Genomic DNA, 13,398 nt, shown 5'->3' with positions numbered 1-13,398 from the left:
CTCCCTCTTCTTATTTATGTCTTCTCCATTTCTAACCTACAGAAGCGGAAGTTAGATGCTGTGTGTTATTATATGCGTAGCTTGGCAGCTTCCAATCCCATTCTGACTGCAAAGGAGAGCCTCATGAGTCTTTTTGAGGAAGCCAAGCGTAAGGTCAGATACACGTTTCATGGACATTAACTTTTGTCAGATTTCTACAACAGAAAACACTTGAGATCACATCAAGTAAGATCTCAAGAACTTAATTTGAGAAGAACTGTCTAGCCAGTAGGGATTCATGCATAATTATAATGGCAGTTTTTGCCACAGGGTGTTTTCTCACCCCGCGTAATAGACCCTACAATAAATTTGCTTAATAAATTACTTTATGAGAAAAATTAGGACTTAAGGCACTGCAAGTGTTTCTTGTTGACAGACTGTTTTTATCTTTTTTTTGTAGGCAGAGCAGCTTGAGCGAAGGAGGAGGCAGGAGCATGAAGGAGGCTCCAGGGGTCCAGCAGTGAGAGGAAGAGGAAGAAGGGAGGAAGGCGCACGTGTGGAGATCTGGATTCGCCCCAGTGGACAGGCAGCAGCACCTTCCTCTCAGAGAGGAGGTAGTGAGTCCAGCAGAGATTCTGAACAAGATGGAGAGCTGGGCAGTCTCAGCGTTGCTGACGTAAGTCTCTGTGTCTATTCCTTAATACATATCAGCTCAAAGTCCTCTGTTTTATTTATTTATTTTTTAATTTGCACAGCAGCCAGACTTTGGGTTCCTTGAAAAAATAACACCGTGTCTGCAGACATCTCCAATAAGGTTTTATTTGTAATCCCATGTAGTTTTTCCTCTAATTTATTTCCTCTCATAGAGTCTATATGAATTTGTTTTGGTGCTCATTTATGCCCTCTGTCATCATTTTTTCGTTTTCCCCCTAGGCTGTCATTCGGTCGACTCATATTTTCATTTCATTTTCATTTCCCTGCCTGAATTGAGTAATGTCTTTAAACCTCTTTACTGTTTTTATTTTTATTTAAATTTTTTGCTCGCAGTGAAGCACCATTATTTATTAATTGAAATTGGTATAGACAGAGTATTGCTATTTCATCATTTATCACAGTGCTAGCTGAGAGAGTACGGTAGATTAAACCGGGTCTATGAAAGCATATTATGAGCAGCTCATAAGAAGAGGAGCAGCGGCTCCAGTACTGTCTTTGGCTGCAGGAACAGTATTGAGTAGCAGGACTCCAAGCACTTTTTTTCCCAAATTAATAAATAATTGGGTTCAGATCACGTATATTAGGGTTGGGCGATTGGACAAATATATCGACTATCATTTTTACAAGGGCGATTTATTAATTTATTTCCCCATCAGTAAGTTTGCTAATAATGATGGAGCTAATAGAAGCAGTCAACAGGTAAAAAAAAATAATAGTACTGTTTTAACAGCACCCTCTTTCATTTGCAAGTAAGTGCACCCTCCTCAGAGTGCACCCAAATGCAGCAATTCATTTACTCAAATTCATAACCGAGAGAAAGAAAGGCAGTAGCCCATGTTCAGAAAAAAGCATTCAGATGGTGGACACGTACATGCTCATGCAAGTTAGTCGTGTTTGAGTCCTTTGCTTGCACTATACGTCTGCACAAGCGTCACACCGCTTTGGTTATATCTTTAGGTTTACCTCTGTCATCTGGTTTAAAGCCAAAGAAATCCCAAATTAGCGACTTTATATTTTTTGGGGCATATAGTCCATGTTTAGACTTCTTCTGTGTTGTAAACGCGCAAATCAGTCCATGCATGATTACATTGCTCCGCCCATCAAAAAGTCTGCGCATGCGCAAATATATTGCCCATCATCGATTATTGGACTTACGATTGTCGGGTGTAAAACTTTTATATATCACCCAACCCTTATGTATATGCAGTGGCACACAGAAAAGATAAAGACACTATCTGCTTTTTCTACATTATTTACAGTGTAAAACCTGGGCTATTATGCTGACGCTGCCTAGTCAGCTGATGTAGGTACTGACAAACTCCCTGTAACTGCAAGGATGATGAAGCTCTGATTTCATTTACAATTTAATATTACACAGCAAAAAATATGCTGTTATAATTTATTACACACCTACATTCCAGTATCATTTATATTCTGATATATGGGCTGTAGCGTCAGAAGAAGCAGGAGCAGCCTTTTTCTGTTCCCATTTTATTCTATTTTTTGTCCTCCTCCACATAATCAGTCTATTATTTGTCAGTGGACACTGTTGAGAGGCATATGTATCCTCTTTGCTGTCTCTTAGTCCCATTTCTTCCTAACCCTATTGTTCAAAATACCAAGCGCACTTAAATGTTGACGTCATTTCAAAATGTGCGTTGTCTCTGGATGAAAACATGTTTTCTTGCAATGTGTTGCACTTGTGGATTAGTAAGTAAATAAAACTGTTGCACGAACATTAGTAATCCTTTCCCCCTTTCTGATTTGGCCTTGTCTTTTTTTTTTTCTCTCTACAGCTCAATAAGAGATTCATTCTGAGTTTCCTGCATGCTCATGGGAAGCTCTTCACTAAAGTGGGGTGAGTCTTTCAGCTCTTAAGTTCATAGACTGACTGTGTTTAAAAGAATGATGATGATGAAAAATAGCACTGAGGCTAGCCCAAGAAAATGTGCTTGACTAAAATGTTGCCTAGGCTTTAACCAGAAGATCAATCTGCGTGTTTTGTAGGTTAACTAAATTAATCAACAATATACTAGATTAACTAAATTGACTGCAGTGCACTAAGTGCACTCTACCTGCTGCCTCATTAACATTAATTAGTTCTTAATAAACAAAAAGGTAGTGTTTGTAGCAAATTTAAATGATATAACATTATTTTGTAATAATATGAAAACTGCATATTTAGATGATTTCTGAAAATAGAACTATATCAGCGGGTGAGCACTATTATGGAATAATGCAATAATGCTAATGGAGCTCTTGATCTGAGCAATAAATTGGATTATTCCCATTATGTTATAATGGTTTCTGTTTTGAGAACCAGGATGTAGCTGCTGCCTTTGGCAGCGGCTGAAGCAGTCAGAGCTGTGTGTGCCATTATAAAACAATTATTACTGAAATACATCAGTTCACATGTTTTCACACTCAAAGCCTCAGGTGTCTGCATAAAATAAAATTCTTTATTTAGACCTGATATTGAGAAATTCCTCTGTGATAGCAGCCAGAATGTCAAATACATAATATAAATAGAATATAGTAAAGTGTCTACTAAATGAAATGCCTCAAATACAAGAAATCCAACACAAACGGAGTGCAGGCAAGCAGTGCAGATGTCAGATGACATTAAAGTGGGTCAGTATAACAGTGGAAAGAGTGGTCAATATAATAATGTGACTTGGTGTGTGGAGAATGTTGGGTGTTGTGACAGCACAGCGTTAAAATAGAGATCGACAGAGCACGTGACTTTCGCGCATTACATTGTGGGTAAGAGTGGCACCAAAATCAAAACACTGCATCAAGCGCTAGCATTTCCTGCACCGGTAATCATTCATTCTGCGGTTTTAATCCCTACTTGCATTTTATTTGCCCCAAAAACAGTTATGTACAGAACGACGGAGCTGCCCAGCTTTCGTCACGCACATATTTATTATTATATGGTCCTAAGTGTGAGTGCATACACTCACAAAATGTTTAGTAACTTCAGATCCCTGCAACAAGCCCAGGTCCAGTTTACTTTGGTGATTTGGACTATTCCATTTCACAGCTGTTGTTACATTTTTTCCTTTATCTCCTGTACAGGCCAACGCAATCTATTTATCGTTTCAGGTTGTTGTATTACACAACATTTTCAGATCTAATAGAAATAAAATGAGTGTTTTGTAATTCATTCAATGTATTGTCTTTATTTATAACTGGCATTGTTTCATTCTATTATAGCCTCTTACAAGAAAGAGGTAAAATTGTATTCCATTGTGCTTTATTAGCTGCTTTGGTAAAAAAAACAAATCAACAATGCAAAAACAAAACAAACATTGCAAAACAACATACTGGAAAACAGTTATTTATCACTTGATTGCTTCAATACAACACTTGGGCACATATATGCCTGACTTTTTGTGTCTGTTTTGATCTCGCTCTCTCTCTTAACCAAATCTCGCTGTGGTAGCAGCTTTAAACTCGGTATGACCCAGGTTGATAGAGGGTGCCCAGTCTGGATCGCATTCCAGCATTTTGTAGGCTGGTTTTCCTACAAAACACAACAAACATTAGCCTGCAAAGCCACAGTGAACAAAGCAGCATAGCGCAACAAATTCAATTCAAATCAATATAAGACTTATTTGTAAACTACATGAACAATTATGTTATGATAAATTATGTAATAACTACAACAGAAGACTTACCTTTGTGGAAATGCTTGGAGCAGACTAACATGTGAGCTGGAGTGTTCTGGAACGTTATATTTGGTCTTCGAATGGCTGCAATCCAGGCCATCCGTCAGCTCTTTGTTACTTCGGAAACACGGCTTGAACAATTTCTCTTCCACGACGTAATCCGATAAAAAACAAAAAAACAAAAAACTATCTCTTTACCTGTTGGCTTCTCGTGGCTAGTACTGCTTGCCACTCGCACCTACAATCCTTTGCGGTTTTACCCCGAAATGACGTCACATTTTCAATCTCTATAAAGTATTAATGTGAGCGAGCAGATGTAGTACATCCTAATGTAGCCAAGTTTCTATTTCGACTGAATAGCTCCGTGAGCTTACAAAAGCATATCGACTCAGACTACATACTGAAAACTGTATTTTTCTGTTTGCCTCTGTGCCAGTGACATATCATTGGAAATGTGTGTCTTATCTGTATAGCATGGAAACGTTTCCTGGAGCTGCGACCCGTGTTCTGCAGGAATTCAGGACGTTGCTCCAACACGGTCCACACATGCTGGGAAGTACACACATGCTGCAGATCATCACCATTAATATGTTCGCCATACACAATGCCAACAGCAAAGGTAATATTGTGCACAACCTAATGATAATGATGATGATAATGATAATCATCATTTTCAAATGTCAAGTTGTTTGTGTTAGTAACACTGGAGGTTTATTTGCAGTATTATCAGAAATGGCTGGTAAAAATAGTTTTCATGAAGCTTTTAACATGGACTGTATTTTCTGTAAAATTTGACTCCGTTTATTAATATGTTGGCATGTTTGAACACGATTAAGTTTAGTGACCACTGCAGACTGATTCTAACTGATTTTAACGTACTTTGATTCTAATCTTTTCATTTCAGGTCTTTTGTTATGCAACTGAGCATGCAGTTCTTTTCCAACTCAAATATGTGTAGACCCAAGCCGTGGTTTCACACAAGGCAGTGATAAACGACTGTTTGAAATTCTGTCTTTCAGGTGAAGAAGGAGAAGTGCGATCTGTTTTACAAGAGCAGAGCACTGCCCTGGGTCTCGGTATGTTTGCACTGCTGGTGCAGCGCTGCACAGAACTTCTTCAAGAAATTCCTGCAGGTATTCACGCTTTACACATCAAGCTTTTGATCAACAGCATTTTTTTCCCTTACAGTTCAGCCACAATATTCATATCATAAACTGTTCAAATAAATTAAAGAAGCAATTTTGAAAACACATCAGATCACATTGTTTGATGGAAATGAAAATTCTCAACCTGCAGATAACTGAATTCAAAGACCCTAAAAAATCAAGGTGAAAAAAATGATGTGCAGAAACTCAGATGGAACTCTGTTTTTATGGCCCCCACATGCTTCTATAACTGCATGACGAGATGTTGGGAAATGCACCTAATGAGAGTATGGATGGTCCTCTGGTGGATCTCCTTCTAGATCTGGAGCAGGGCATCATTGAGCTCTTGGACAGTCTGAGGTGCAGCCTGGGAGCATTGGACAAACTGAAACATGATGTCCTAGAGGTGTTCAATTGGATTTAGGGCAGCCAAGAATGAGGGGCCCCAGTCAGTGGTCTTAATTCCTTCATCCTCCAGGAACTGCCTGCATGCTCTCACCACATGAGGCCAGGCATTTTCATACACCAGGAGGAACACAGGACCCACTGCACCAGTGTAAGGGCTGTCACATGTGCTCAGGGGGAACCTGTGAAAAGCACAGTGTGCCACTGGTGGATCTGCCAATTCTGGTGTTCTGTGGCAAATGCCAATTGAACGTCATAATGCCAGGCAGTCAGCACAGGGCCTACTAGATGAAATCAAGACCTCAGGCCACCCCCGTGAAGTCTGTCTCTGACCAGACAATCAGAAACTTTCACACTAGTGGTCTTCTTGAAGTAGTTTTGTAGCTCTGGTAGTCCTCATCTTGTTCCTCCTTGCACAAAAGAGCAGACACCGGTCCTGCTGATGAGTTAAGGACCTTCAACAGCCCTGTCCAGCTCTCCTAGAGTAACAGCCTGTCTGCTAGAATTTCTTGAGACTGTGCTGGGATACACAGCAAACCTGGGAAGTCTGCGTAATGTAGTACTGTCTTGGAGGAGCTGGACTTAACTCTGCAACATCTGTAGGGTCCAGGCATTGCCTCATGCATCCAGCAGTGACGCTGACCAGCTAAATGCAAAACTGATGTAAAACAGTCAGAAAAGATGAGGAGGGAAACATGTCTGTCTCCACCTGTAAAACCATTCCTGTTTTTGGGACTTATCTCATTGTTGCCACTTTAGTGCACCTGTTGTTAATTTCAAGACCATCAAAGCAGCTGAAACTGATTAACAACCCCCTCTCCTACTTAACTGACCAGATCAGTTGTGTACTATAATATATCTGCTAATGCCTACTATAGAATTGGCAGGTAAAAGCATTCAAACATGTAGTCAGCCCTGTCTCCCTTTGTCTGTTACTTATCTTTAGACAAAAAAGTTCAGTTACACTGATAAATGCTTTTGGAAAACTTTAAATGAATCCTAAGATTTTCTTTAACCTTCTGTGAATAGTGTAGACTGCAAAGTGAGATGTGGTTTGCTTTTGGTTGGACTTGGGTCGCACCATTACACTTGATTGAAGATGCATCTTCATTTTTACAGCGGTGATAACATTTTGTAAATTTTATGTTTGGACTTTTTTCCACTTCTGAAATTGCCCATAGTGTTAATTTCAATTGTTTTGTGTGATATTGAAGACTTCAGTTCGAAAAACTCTCTTTCAGAACCAGTCCCAATGACAGATGGAGAGGAGGAGGGTAAAGCGGAGGAGATGGAGGGTCTTGTGAGAGTCTCTGCCTTCCCACTAGAACTAAGGGAAATGCTGCCAAGCATCAAAGTCTGGTCTGACTGGATGCTGGGACACCCAGACCAGTGGAACCCACCACCATGCAGTATAGAGTGCGAACTTTAACCTAGAGTAAACTTTTGTTATTTTTTTTTTCCTCCACCTGGCGGCAGCAGCAGAAACAAGTTGTAAACACATCACTTAGATGACCTAATAATACTTATTAACTTTCATACACCAGCAACAACAGAACATCGCCATCCAAGTCATGTTTCTGGCTACCAGGAAATATATTTAGTTTCTAAATTGTTGCCACTCTTTAAACAATATAGTTACTTTTCACAGTGTGATAATGACCAGGTAGTATACTATGCCTATTGCCGCCACAGTATACTATACTTACAGTATACTTATTATTATTATTATTCCTCGCCCCCCCATTTGAACTTCAGCAGGTCATCTTCAGCATTTCTGCCCTATACAATGAGGTGCTGCCATGTTAGAGGCTGATTAAATATTTTCAAAAAAATAGCCAGAAAATTCATATTTTGTACCTGATGTACCTAATAAAGTGATCAGTGAGTGTGAGTTTTAGGACCACAAATAGTTACTGTTTCTTTAAATTTACTGTTTAATTTTTTAATTCATTTTTATTTTATCCCTTTCTCCTCCTTTCTTTAAAGTTGCAGCCCCAATGTCTGGCAGTGCCTGGCTGATCTGTGTAACTTGCTGGCGCGCGTGGACCATGGCGAAGTACCCCTGTACAAAGTGGATAGTGAAGAAGGAGAGGGGGATGAGGAGCTTGTGCTGCTTCAATTGAAGGAAGACCGTCTGCTTGCTGGCTTTGTACCGTTGCTGGCTGCACCACAGGAGCCATGTTACACAGACGGACACACTGACATGGTTAGTGGAAAGGAGAGCTGTATTTTATTACATCATAACTTAAACGCTTAAGTTAAGTTCACTTATTGGATATTCCTCTGTTTAGTCTTCTGTCACCTACTGAGTGCCAGGCTTTGTATTCACGCTCATCCTCTGCTTCTCTGTCATGTGCATAAACCCCAAACTTCTTTCCTCAGGCTATAGCAGCAGATTGTAAGAGAGTTACTGTGCTGAAGTACTTTTTGGAGGCTTTGTGTGGACAGGAAGAGCCTTTGTTGGCTTTCAAGGGAGGCAAATATATCTCTGTGGCAACTCCTCCTGCACCTAACCACTCAACAGATACAAGAAGCAGGCAGGATTCTCTAACAGAAAAAGAGGTGACTTTCTTCTCCTACGCATCCTCCAATAATCCTTCTACTTCTTCACTCTCTCCCTCTGGTCTTTTTCTTCTGAGAGCCTGATTGCCTTTCACGCTTTTACCTATATTAAATTTATGTAAACACTGGAGTTAAAATTTCCAGAGGCTGTTGTAACAAGAGGTAGAAAATGTCTCATTATCGTCTGCATCTGTTTAACAGGGAGATGATGTCATACTCGAGGCAGTGTCTTCTCTCTCTGCATCAGAGGAAGAGGAAGTTGAGGAGGCCGGAGACAGCGAGAATGACATCAGAGAGCTCAAGGCACGACGCCATGTCCTTGCCAATAAACTGGCACAGCAACAAAAGCGAAGGGATAAAATAAAGGTAAAACAGGCTTTCACGTCCTAATATAGTAGAGTCTGAAGTTGTCGCAGAGTTGAATGTCATGTAAAATATAAATGTGTGTGTTCCAGGAGGTGCTGCAGACTGGCGGGCAGTTGGAGCTTGAAGTGAGGCCTCTCTTTCTGGTTCCAGATACAAATGGATTTATTGATCATTTGACAGGGCTGAAGAAACTCCTGCAGTGTGGAACATACATAATAGTTGTGCCACTCATCGGTAAGAATAACAAACACAGACAAAGAGAAGAGGAAATGAATAAAAGCAGGTGGAGGAGGATTAGCTTTTAGTTCAGTGACATTTAAAATGATAAGGATTCCACATACATTTCCATGTAGAAATCATATGTATGCTCATGACGTGGTCTGTTTTCTCTCTGTCAGTGATTACAGAGTTGGATGGCTTGGCTAAAGGCCAGGACAGTTTTGGTGGAGGAGTGGAGTCAGGAGGGCGCAACTATAGTGTCAGTGCGGCCCATGTGAGGGCTGTGCAGGAGAAGGCTCGGATGGCGGTGGCTTTCTTAGAAAAAGGATTCGAAGCCAGAGAACAGTGCCTCAGAGCTCTAACAAGCAGAGGAAATCAACTTGAGTCTATTGCCTTCCGTAGTGAGGATATGTCTGGGCAACAGGTAGAAACCCAGATTAATTAAATACAAATTAAAGCCTGTTTCTTTTGCTTAGAAGCAAAGGTTGGCTTCTTAAATCTGTTGTTTTTTGCTAACTGAATGGTCTCTTCCTTTTCAGGGTAACAATGATGATATTATTCTGTCCTGCTGTCTTCACTACTGCAAAGACAAGGCTAAAGATTTCATGCCTCATCAGAGAAGTATGTAGCATTAACCTACCATTTGCTCCATGTGTGCATTCATATTTCCTCACATTCATGCATATGCATTAAAAAGTGTTTATTTCTTACTCCTCTCTGGCTTCCTGCTTCAAAAACAGATGGCACCGTGAGGCTCCAGAGAGAAGTGGTACTCCTCACAGATGACCGTAACCTCCGTGTCAAAGCTTTGACCCGCAACGTACCTGTGCGAGACATCCCTTCTTTCCTCAGCTGGGCCAAAGTGGGCTGAACCAGAGTAAGCCTAAATACAAGGAACCCAACTGCTGAAGTCTGCTTGTCAGTCAGCCAAGAGAGAAGACACACTTGAGCGGAGGAAGATAACAGGGGACAGGAAATGATAAAGAAAGTAAAGAACCACTTCTTATGAAAAACAAGCAAATGTAGAGAGAGCAGAGTGGTTTCAATTAGCTTTTCCCCCTTGTGACAAAGTAAGTGTGTGTATGTGTGTGTTAAGATCAGAGAGCTTCCCTGGAGAGAGGCAGGAAAGACTTAAGTCTCAGAAAGGCTGGAGTGGAAAGGAGGAAAAATGGAGTGAATTGATTTGTAGGTTGCCCTGTCCAGCCGCAAACCTCTGCTCCTATTTATCGTATGCTCTGCAGGCAGTGTTAAAATTTGAATCTGATGATAGAATGAGCCAGAATGGGGGAAGAGTGTCTATGGTCATTTAATTGATTAAAGACAGCATCACTGAAGGCCATAAATGGCACTTGTACCCCTCTCTGAGGGCCCAGGCTTAGATAAAGCTTCAGCCTAAACAGCAGAGCTAAGAGAATGGCAGGAGGAAATGGCCACAGCTGGGTGGTCTGTGTCAATACAGTTTAAAAAAAAAAAGCAGCTGATATTAGGTGGGGGGGGTTAATCAGGAGCCTTCATGCAAACTCAGCACTTCCACGGAATCCCATGCAGATATGGCATTTCCTGCCAGGAAATGCTTGATGCCTGTTTGGTATCTTGGGTTATTCCTCCAGATTGACACTAACAGTTTTTGTTTGTTTTTGTTTCTTTGTAAAGTCAACGGCAACATCGGATATGGTTTAGTTTTCTGTTTGTACTTTTTTTTTAATTTTTTTTTTTTTTTACCTGTTGTAAAATATGTTGTTCTTAAAAGCTGTTAGCTCTGATAATAAACATCTGCAAAGTTTTCCTAAAAAGATCTGCTAATTAAGCAAATCCAGTTTTAATTTAAGTCAGGGTGAAAATAGAGTTATAAGTACTCCGAGAGCATCATTTTATTGATCAAACATCAGCACCGACTCGAGCCGTTGAAGACAAATTAGACGCTATTCTGAAATGCACATAAATCTGTGTGATGGAATTTGTGCTTATACAAATATAATGGGAAGGGCTTTGATTCCCTGGCACAAAAGGGGAGTAAATAAAAACTCAGACATCAGAAACCATCACCCTTTTTGTCAAATTGTCATTTTGTTGCTTTGAAGGGTGGATTTGTTTGTTTTGTGTTAGGTTTTCAGTTCTAGAAAATAGGATTTCATTTAAGTGGCATTCGGCCCATATATGGCTTTAAACAATATGAAGCGCAGGATTACAAACGCTCGCTGACCCGGCCCATCGTGTGTCATGCTCTGATCCTTTGCAAAGACTTTGCAGAATTTTTATTATCAAGTATAGACTTGTGAATTTATTTGTGCTGTTTTGTTTAAACCACCGCAGCAGGTTACGGTTTCAGTAGCTTTCCTCTCATTACATTATTTGTATAGTTAGTGTTCTTATTTTCAGTGTGACTTTGCCTTTCAGTTTACAAGCACGCTTTTCTAGTAGCTGAAATACATAAACATAGGTTTCAAAATTACCGTGAAAATCAGGCGGCAGACATGTAACAAAAAAACAAAGAAAAAAAAAGTGTTGTGCTTTTTGTTGTAGCTTTAAAAGACAGTCTGGATGCTTTAGATTTGTATTTGTGTCACAATATATGTCAGAAACTACACTTATTCATCATTCACTCATCCCAGTTCAGATCTTTGGATTTAAAATGTTATTGAACTTCTTTCCGTCTTCCATCGCTCATTGACGTTTATGTATTTGTATGAGCTGTCTGCTAGGTTTACTCGTCTTTTTCAGACCCTCTGTTTTGGTGCTGCTGTAGTATTAAGTGCAGCCTGTTGTGTTAAGTGGGCATTGCTGCTGTGTTTTAGTGTTGGAGCAAATGTAGTGCTGTAAGCAGCTTAACTCAAATGACTTTTCCCTTCATCCGTCATTAAAAATGTTTTAAAGGCTTTGTTTTCACCTCATTGGCGAGCAGATGAAGAATGCCAGGATGTAGAATATGTTTTTCTTGGCCTGTAATGAACAGACAGGGTAACATCCTCCTAGCAATGACTAACAGTGCCTCCATTGTTAGAGTCTGCCAGTATGTGTACAATGCCAAGACCCTGAAACTGAACAAACTAAATGCAGATCATTGATTTTCTTCTTCATACATGAGATTCGAAGAATGTCTGTATTTAGGGGTCTTTGTCCTCATTTAAAGCCGGCTATGGAATACCAAAAGCTTCACATGTGTGCCCTCGTGTGGTAGCTGAAGATTACACAGGTGGGAGTGATGGAACAACAGCCGTGATGTATATAAGACCTGTGGGTGTCTTGATAAATGTTTGCTTTAAACAAAACAATTGGCAAACTGATGAGTCAGGTAAATCAGTTATCATAAACAACATAAATTGGAAATCTCTAGGAGGGGAAAAGAGATGTAAGGTCCATAATCCTCAGACACCCCCAGAAGACAGTCTACATAGTTATAGACTTAATGTGGTATAACTTTAAATTTGTGGTGTAAATGGAAATTCAGCTACTGCACTTTTAAGTAGCAACGGTGTAAAATGAGTGCCCGGGGGGTGCTTCCTGGTAGTCCCTGCCACATGACCACAAGCATCTGTTTGTGCATGTATCTCTGGGAAACATGAGGGCAGATGATTCTTCAGTGCATCTCTACACAAGAACACATCTCAAATATGTTCAGTTCTAGTTTGAACAAACCCAAATGCGTCATTACACTCTGAGTGTGGGTGAAGAGGGGGGGAGATAGATAGATAGATAGATAGATAGATGGATAGATTGATTTATCTGCGCATCATGGCCTGCGAGATCTGCAGCCTATCCATCTGTATCAGTGTACTTCTGCGCCTGGATACAGACCACACAGGCAGGACCTGATTCCCATCATCATGACAACAGGGATGCCAAGCAACCAATCATAGCCCTTCGAGTTCTGCTCTGGAAGCTGATTGGCTTCCCAGCCTGCAGCCTGTTGTGGAATGTCCATCTTTAACCTCTCTGCTGCCAAGCACAGCGCATATACATCCTATATCGCAGTACGGAGTACTGCTGCATGTGTGAGCTTCCTCTGAATTATTGGTAAAGCTTTGTGTACGCCACAGCTGGAACATCTGAATGACATCCATTGTTTTTTGGCAGCGTAAATAAAAACCCACGCGTGTGCTGCTCCCCTGATGTAAACACAGCATGACTGATCATCTGTCATCTGCACGAACCTGCTTCGTATTTTATTCCAGGTCGACCCGGAGTATTCCGTAAATCTCACAGAGCACAAACTGGGGAGGAGGGGAATCTTGTAGTTACACAATAATGTCATTATAATAGACTATGCACAATTTCTCCATAGCTGTATGCTAGAATTAAGTCCTCGTAAATAAACTCTACTCTTTCCATTTTTCCAC

At 40.5% G+C, this 13,398-nt stretch overlaps 1 protein-coding gene across 2 annotated transcripts in view; it reads left to right on the top strand.

Annotated features, from left to right (window-relative positions):
- Positions 1-11,937, top strand: part of smg6 (SMG6 nonsense mediated mRNA decay factor) — a 20,908-nt gene extending 8,971 nt beyond the window's left edge. For both annotated transcript variants that reach the window (XM_005752346.1, XM_013915722.1), the window contains exons 7-19: positions 43-153; positions 440-655; positions 2,490-2,551; positions 4,838-4,983; positions 5,384-5,497; positions 7,156-7,330; positions 7,901-8,120; positions 8,297-8,476; positions 8,678-8,842; positions 8,932-9,076; positions 9,241-9,485; positions 9,601-9,682; positions 9,802-11,937. In XM_005752346.1, coding sequence (XP_005752403.1) covers positions 43-153; positions 440-655; positions 2,490-2,551; positions 4,838-4,983; positions 5,384-5,497; positions 7,156-7,330; positions 7,901-8,120; positions 8,297-8,476; positions 8,678-8,842; positions 8,932-9,076; positions 9,241-9,485; positions 9,601-9,682; positions 9,802-9,932 — 1,992 coding nt within the window. In that variant the 3' untranslated portion in view covers positions 9,933-11,937. The remainder of the gene's footprint in view (positions 1-42; positions 154-439; positions 656-2,489; positions 2,552-4,837; positions 4,984-5,383; positions 5,498-7,155; positions 7,331-7,900; positions 8,121-8,296; positions 8,477-8,677; positions 8,843-8,931; positions 9,077-9,240; positions 9,486-9,600; positions 9,683-9,801) is intronic.
- The last annotated feature ends 1,461 nt before the right edge of the window (positions 11,938-13,398 follow it).

The sequence above is a fragment of the Pundamilia nyererei genome, unplaced genomic scaffold (assembly GCF_000239375.1).
Source record: "Pundamilia nyererei isolate P.nyererei 1_Seehausen unplaced genomic scaffold, PunNye1.0 scaffold00354, whole genome shotgun sequence".
Taxonomy (NCBI): Eukaryota; Metazoa; Chordata; class Actinopteri; order Cichliformes; family Cichlidae; genus Pundamilia; species Pundamilia nyererei.
This window is presented reverse-complemented; position numbering and strand designations above follow the sequence as displayed.